This window comes from Bison bison, unplaced genomic scaffold (assembly GCF_000754665.1).
Source record: "Bison bison bison isolate TAMUID 2011002044 unplaced genomic scaffold, Bison_UMD1.0 scf7180017833664, whole genome shotgun sequence".
Taxonomy (NCBI): Eukaryota; Metazoa; Chordata; class Mammalia; order Artiodactyla; family Bovidae; genus Bison; species Bison bison.
Window position 1 is genome coordinate 4,149 of NW_011472085.1, and position 7,672 is coordinate 11,820.

Here is a 7,672-nt window from a genome sequence, read left to right on the forward strand (position 1 = left end):
GCTTGCATCCATTTTATTGAATTAAGTAACTGAGACACAGCAGATTAAGTAAAAGAATCAAGGTCACAGAGCTTGTAAGTAACTAAGTCAGAATTCAATGCAAGCAGGTCCACCCAGAGACTGAGAACATAATCACCAAAACTACACTGAGTGACTCTTCTGATAAAGCATGCAAATGTTGGATGACCATACAGTTTGGTTTGCCTGGGACAGTGCTGCTTAATGCTTGTTGTCCCTATATGATTATTAATAACTCCTTCTCATGACCAAGGCGATCCAGTTTTGATAATGAATAATAAGATCACCCTGCATTGAGAGCCCCTTTCAGATCTCACGACTCTAAAAATCTAGAAAGGAGAATTGGAGCTTGATTCCATAAGGTTGTGAGGTGTCCATGCTAATACGGAGGAACGGAATCAGCTGGGATCATTTCTCGATTTCTTCCACCACCTGGCACTCTAGAGAATAATTAACTGAGAGTGTTGTTTTTTGTTAATTGCTTCCTCTTTCTTCACCCTGGACCCTAAGGAAACATTTAAGGGAGTCTTGAGCTGGAAGCGCCTCTCTTATAGCAATGGTTAGCAGGAGCCAAGGCTGAAAGCATGAAGCCTAGGGAAGCCCACTTCTCCATCCAGAATCCTCATACTCCATTCATGTCCTCTGATTCCTGAAAGAACTCTGTGCATGTCTGGGCATCTAGAGTGCCATCAAGATACAGGTCCAAGAAAAGGCCGCTGTAGCAGCAGCATCTCCTAGGTTCCACCAAGACACACCTGGCAGAAAGTCTACAAGAATATCTGGGTGGGTAACGTCAGAATGGGACCATCTGACATGTTCTGTTTTCCTTCTTGCAGCCTCGCTCTCCTATGCACTCAACCCAGAGACTTCGCGTACTCAGGTGCAGTGGCTGTTTTTATTTTCTCGCAGTAACCATGCTTCTTCTCCCTTATCCCAATGGGATTATTTGAATTATAACAGAAACTGAGGTGTTTAAGCCTAAGGAAGAACATCTGAGGTGGGATATCAGATATTAGCAAGTGGGTGGCGAGAGCAAGGTAGGATAAGACGCCTCTCAAGCTGGGCCAAGGAGGCCCAAGCTATCACCACCAAATATTCCCAGTCTTCCCCTGTCAAAGATTTTCAGTTAGTAAATACTTTTGGGGGCATAATCATTACGGTTGTTCGTTCTTAATGTAAGAACTCCAGTTTTGGAGAGCTTACTGTGTGACCAGCACTCTGTTGGTGGTTTAGTTGCTAAGTCGTGTCCGACTCTTGAGACCCCATGGACTGTAGCCCTCCAGGTTCCTCTGTCTATGGGATTCTCCAGGCAAGAATACTGGAGTGGGTTGTCATTTGTTTCTCCAGGGGATCTTCCTGACCTAGGAATCGAACCCGAGTCTCCTGCACTGCAGGCAAATTCTTTACCAACTGTGCTATGAGGGAAGCCCAGCACTCTATTACATGTTTTTAAAAACTAATTTTGTTTGTTTATTGGCAGTGCTGGGTCTTTGTTGCTGTAGGGCTTTCTCTAGTTGTGGTGAGTGGGGGCTACTCTCTAGCTGCCATGTGCAGGCTTCTTGTTGCACTGGCTTCTCTCATGGAATACCGGCTCTAGGGCATGTGGGCTTCAATAGCTGTGGCCTGTGGGCTCAGAAATTGTGGCCGTGGGCTTAGGAGTTGTGGCCCGTGGGCTTGGTAGTTGCAGCTCCCAGGCTCTGGAGCACAGGCTCAATAGTTGAGGTGCAGGGGCTTAGAGTGTAGAATCTTCCTGGACCAGAGATCACACTCATGTTCCCTGCATTGGCCCATGGATTCTTTACCACTGAGTCACCAGGGAAGCCCTATGTAACATACCTAGTAGGTTTTCACAAACACCCTGTGAAGTGATAAATTCTCCCTTACAGATGAAGAAATAGAGCCACAGAGATAAAGTGATTTGCCAAAAATCACGAAGTTGGTAAATGATGGAGCCACATGTACTGTGCTTCTCCCTAATTCCACTTATATTCATCAGAGAAAGTTGAAACTTTTGCTTAGTCTGAAAGAGGGTAGCCAGAGGGGCTCGAGGGGCTTCCCTGGTGGCTCAGTTGGTAAAGAATCTGCCTGCAATGCAAGAGACCCCAGTTCGATTCCAGGGTTGGAAAGATCTGCTGGGAAAGGGATAGGCTACCCAGTCCAGTATTCTTGTGCTTCCCTTGTGGCTCAGCTGATAAAGAATCTGCTGGCAAGGCAGGAGGCCTGGGTTCAATCCCTGGGTTGGGAAGATTCCTTGTAGAAGGGAAAGGTTATCCACTCCAGTCTTCTGGCCTGGAGAATTCCATGGAGTGTATAGTCCATGGGGGTGCAAAGAGTCAGACAAGATTGAGTGACTTTCACTTTCAGAGGGCTTGCTGTGATTTTATTCCAAAGCAATTTGATGGTGTTATTTTGCATAAATATACAATTTTACCCACCTTTAAAAATATCAAAAATTATTCTTGGCTGCCATATTTGCAGACCTGAGGGATATTAATCATTATAATAGCTGATGTGGGAAATGACTTACTTTAGCTAGAGTTTATACTGGGCCAGTGTGGCTTTTTGACCCACCTCTTCCAATTTTCTTTGTTTATACTTTTAAAATGATCTTGAAACAGAAAACAACTTATAAATTTAATTAAACAGTGCTCTAAAAATGACTAGAAAATTAAGATAGAGACACAAAATTTTATTTATTTACTTCTTTTATTATTTTTTATTAAAGTATAGTTGATTTATAATGTGTTAGCAAAGCAATTCAGCAAAGTGATTCAGTTATACATATAGACATATCCTTTTCCATTATGGTTTATTATGGGATATTGAATATATTCCCTGTGTTGCACAGTAGGGCCTTATTTATCTATTTTTTGTACACAGTAGTTTGTATCTGCTAATTTATCCCCCGCATCCCCCTTTTGGTAACCAGAAGATTGTTTTCTATGTCTATGACTCTGTTTCAGTTTCATAAACAAATTCATTTGAATCACATTTTAGATTCCATATATAGGTGATATCACATGGTATTTGTCCCTGTCTTTCTGACTTAGTGCATTTAGTAGAACAATTGTAGGGAAGGAGACACAAAATTTGCAGGATAGTATGATTTTTAAATTACCAGCCCTGGAGCCAGCCTACCTGAGTGGGTTTCCAAGTCTGCTGCTTATTAGCAGTGGGGCCCTGCGCAAATTCCTAACTTTGTGTGTCTCATGTTAAAATAGAGTTGTAGTGAGGATTAAATGGGTTAATATGTGTCTTAAGAGAATGACTAGGACAGTAAGTGTTCAATAAGTATTTAAAATCATTATCATTAATAAAGACAGAGAGAAAAAGGTAGATATTTAAGATACTGTGCCTCAGAAGGCACAGAGTCTGCCTGCAATACAGGAGACCCAGGTTCAATCCCTGGGTTGGGAAGATCCCCTGGAGAAGGGAATGACAACCCACTCCAGTATTCTTGCCTGGAGGATTCCATGGACAGAGGAGCTCAGCGGGCTACAGACCATGGGATTGCAGTCAGACACAATTGAGTGACTAACACAAACACTACCATTCTAAAAGTTACAGTTGATTTTCTAAGTCTGTCAATATCTGAACTCTTCTTGTAATTAAAATGAGCATACCTCATTTGACATTGCCTATTTCAATAAGAATCAACATTTATTTCACACTCTGAAGGCTCTTGTTTCTAACTTCATTTAGAGTCTAGCTAGGGCTTAAAGGGTACAACATACCCTCTACCTCAAATATGAGGAATCAGTGAGCTAAATATACCTCATTGTGAGTCTTCGTGTAAGTGGGTCAGTTTGTTCTTTGAATTTTCTCAGTATGGGCTTCTCTCCTCTATCTTCCTCTGCCTTTCCCTCCCTTCCTCTGCCCTTCTTTCCTCCCGTCCTCCCTTTCTTCCTTTTCTTTTCCTTCCCTGCGTGCAAGGAAAAATAAAGAGAAAATAGCTGTTAAAGACAGGACACACTTTCTTTGCTAACTTGAGAAAGGTTACAACAGGCCCATCCCATGCCTGACTCTTTGCAACCGTGGCCCACCAGGCTCCTCAGTCCATGGGATTCTCCAGGCAAGAACACCGGAGGGGGTCACCATTTCCTTCTCCAGGAGATCTTCCTGACCCAGGGATCAAACCCAGGTCTCCTGCCTGGAAGGCAGACGCTTTACCCTCTGAGCTACCAGAACGGCCCATCATAAATCAACCTCCTTGAGAGAAACACCCTCAGATTCCAAGAGCCTATGCTAGTCTCAGGATTCCTGAATCCCCTGGTCCCCGAAGCTGGTTTAGCAAAGGTCAAAAGGACAAGTAGTAGCTGCCCACAGAAACCCTCTGGGTATTTTTCCCACCTTAGCTCCAGCTGTCATCTTAGAGAAAATCAAATTCTGCTTTTCATTCTATAATAGACATTTTCCCCACATATATAATTTCCCCTTAAAATGGAATGATGCTATTTCAGTGTATAAAAGAGCCTCTTAAAATCCTTATTTGTCCCACAAGTGTGATTGCTTTCCAATGTTAACGAAAATCCATCATGGTTTTACATCATTTGAAGATTTATGCACCAATGGACGTAATGATAACATATTATGTGGAAGCATCAGGTTCTTACAAAAGCTGTGGGATTCCTTCAACGAATGTGTGCTCTCGAGTATCTGAGCCACTGGAGGTGCTACAAAAAATAGGTGTAGATTATGGTTTTGCTTTTCTAAGATAGAGCTACAGTCTTCCATTTAAAATGGATAACCAGCGAGGACCTACTGTACCGCTCAGGGAACTCTGCTCAGTGTTACTTGCCATCCTGGATGGGGGGAGGGCTCGGGGAGAATGGATGCACGTATATGCATGGCTGAGTCCCTTTGCTGATCACCTGGAAGTGCCATGACATTGTTAATCCACTATATCTTAATGCAAAGTAAAAAGTTTAAAGTTTGAAAAAAACCCAACAGTTCACTCTCTTATGCACACTGAAGTGTGACTACACATTGAAATCTTTTGTAGAGTTTTAGCAAATACTGATACTTGGCTTCCAGCCCCCGAGATGCTGAATTAATCAGTTTGATCAATGGGGCTTTAGAAAGTGTGCCAGATGGTTCTAATGGGCAGCCACGGTTGAAGCTCTGCTTTAGAGGAATTATTTTCAGTCTGGGAAGACTGAGCTGCAGAAAGACTAGAAAGAAACCTGTGCATGTTAGTCCCTGCCCTGCCTTTTTAATTATAATTTATTATTTGACTCCCGAATAGTTTAGAAATATGTAATTAGTTTCCAATTATGCTATTTCTTATAATTTTACTACTGATTTCAAATTAACCACACTGTAGTCTGAGTCTTATCTGTGTGACCAACCTTTTAAAATTTGCACTTTAAAAGTTTCTCCCAGGGACTTCATTGGCCGTCCAGTGGCTAAGACTCCACGCTCCCAACACAGGGGGCCTGGGTTTGACCCCTGGTCAGGGGACTAGAGCCCACATACTGCAACTTGGACCTGGTGCAGCCAAATAAATAAAAATAAATATTGAAAAAAGTTTCTCACAAACAAACGGATACTTCAAAATGATATTAAGAACATATTACGTATTGACTCTGCTTTGTACACTACTTTATCCACGGCAGTTACTGTACATAAACAGACTTAATTTAACTTCAAGTAAACCTTATGAGATAAGTTCTATTGTAATTATTTTTCTCACTTTCTGATGACGTCAATTAAGTAGAAGGAGACCAATCTGTTTGGAGTCATAAAGCTCACAGTTGGCAGAGTTACACTCCAGAACACCTATGTAGTATCTAAGACCGTGTTTTTAGTCACTAAGCTAAACACAGGAGTTATCATCTCATTAATAGTATCCTAAAATTTCCCAAGTATCTTCTAAGAAGGGCTTTCCAAATGTTAGCATACGTTCTTTTGTCTTTGTGATAGTTAGGTGGGTTAATATTGAAAAGTGTAATATCCTCTTTTTAAATTTAATAAAGTTAATTGGAGTATATCTGCTCTACGATGTGGTTTTAGCTTCTGCTGCACATCGGGTGTCAGCCGTCTGTGTCCATACATCCCTTCCTCCTGAGCCTCCCCACGCGTCTGCTACCATGCCCCGCTGGGCCATCACAGCGCCAGGCTGAGCTCCCTGGGCTGCCCTCTTGTACATGTGGGAACTCTGGCACACAGAGCAATCAGTTAGGGGCAAAGTTAACCAGCGTTGTTGCTTTTAAAGTTGTTCACTATTTCCCTCGATTCTGTGTTCGGTGTGGGTTGAAGGCAGTTTCTTCCCATGGACATTGGGGTAACAATTGACTTAAAGATTTATCCTTTTCCTACAGATCTGAGGACCCCCCAGGGCGATGGCTGGAGGAAGGAACAGTACAACAATCACAGAGTTTATCCTCTTGGGGTTCTCTGAGTTTCCACAGCTCACCGCTGTCCTCTTTTCAATATTCCTAGGGATCTACCTGGTGACAGTGTCTTGGAACCTGGGACTCATCACCGTCATCAGGATGGACTCCCATTTGCACACGCCTATGTACTTCTTCCTCAGTAACCTGTCCTTGCTGGACACTTGCTATATTTCCACCATAGCTCCTAGAATGCTCTCAGACTTCTTCAGGAAGCATAAACTCATCTCCTTTACGGGGTGCATCATGCAGTACTTCTTGTTCTCTAGCCTGGGCCTGACTGAGTGCAGTCTGCTGGCGGTCATGGCTTATGATCGCTACGTCGCCATTTGCAGTCCTCTGCTCTATACAGCCACCATGTGCCCCTCTCTCTGCGTGCAGATGGTGGCAGGATCTTGTGTAACTGGATTCCTTGGCTCGTTCATTCAGTTGTGTGCCTTACTTCAGCTCCACTTCTGTGGACCAAACATCATCAACCATTTCTTCTGCGACCTGCCCCAACTGCTAACCCTATCCTGCTCGGACACCTTGTTCTTTCAAGTCATGACATCTGTGCTCACAGTCATCTTTGGGCTCATGTCTGTCTTGGTTATCATGATATCCTATGGTTACATTGTTGCCACCATTGTGAAGATCACTTCAGCTGAAGGCCGGTCCAAAGCCTTCAACACTTGTGCTTCTCACCTGACAGCAGTGACCCTCTTCTTTGGCTCGGGTATCTTTGTTTATATGTATCCTAATTCTGGCAGTTCCTCGAGCCAAAGCAAGCTGGCATCTGTCTTGTACACTGTTATAATCCCCATGCTAAATCCATTGATCTATAGCTTGCGGAACAAAGAAATCAAAGATGCCCTAAGCATATGGAAGAAGAAACTCTTTTCCTGGTGTTACTGACTATGGAATGTATTTCAGCTGTACGCTGTAGGAGAAATGTCAACTAAAACATTGATCCACAACTCTTCTAACTGCAGAGTGAGTTATAATTACTCTCATCTTCTGATATAAACCCATGGCTGGTGCAAGGACAGGACAACACATGAGAAGTATCTGGAAGTTCATTATCTCAGTGCTTCATCAGTGATGACCCAATATATCAATAGGTCAAGAAATTCACAAGCATTTTTGTAGCTAGTTGTAGTGATGTGACTCTTCCATTCAATGTTCCATCCTTTAGCATGTACTACCTCAAGGACCAATGGTGGAGTGGGCCAAGTAGATCAAGGTTGCCAGGAGACCAGCAAGCCTCTCCATAGCATCTCACT

General features: G+C 43.0%; 1 protein-coding gene across 1 annotated transcript; it reads left to right on the forward strand.

Moving 5' to 3' along the window:
• Positions 1–6,359: 6,359 nt before the first annotated feature.
• On the forward strand, positions 6,360–7,304 carry LOC104983124 (olfactory receptor 1440-like). Its single transcript, XM_010832601.1, has one exon. It carries the CDS (start codon positions 6,360–6,362, stop codon positions 7,302–7,304), a length of 945 nt encoding a protein of 314 aa, XP_010830903.1.
• The last annotated feature ends 368 nt before the right edge of the window (positions 7,305–7,672 follow it).

Coding starts and splice junctions, on each gene's coding strand:
- LOC104983124 (XM_010832601.1), top strand. CDS start 6,360: ATGGCTGGAGGAAGGAACAGTACAACAATCACAGAGTTTATCCTCTTG.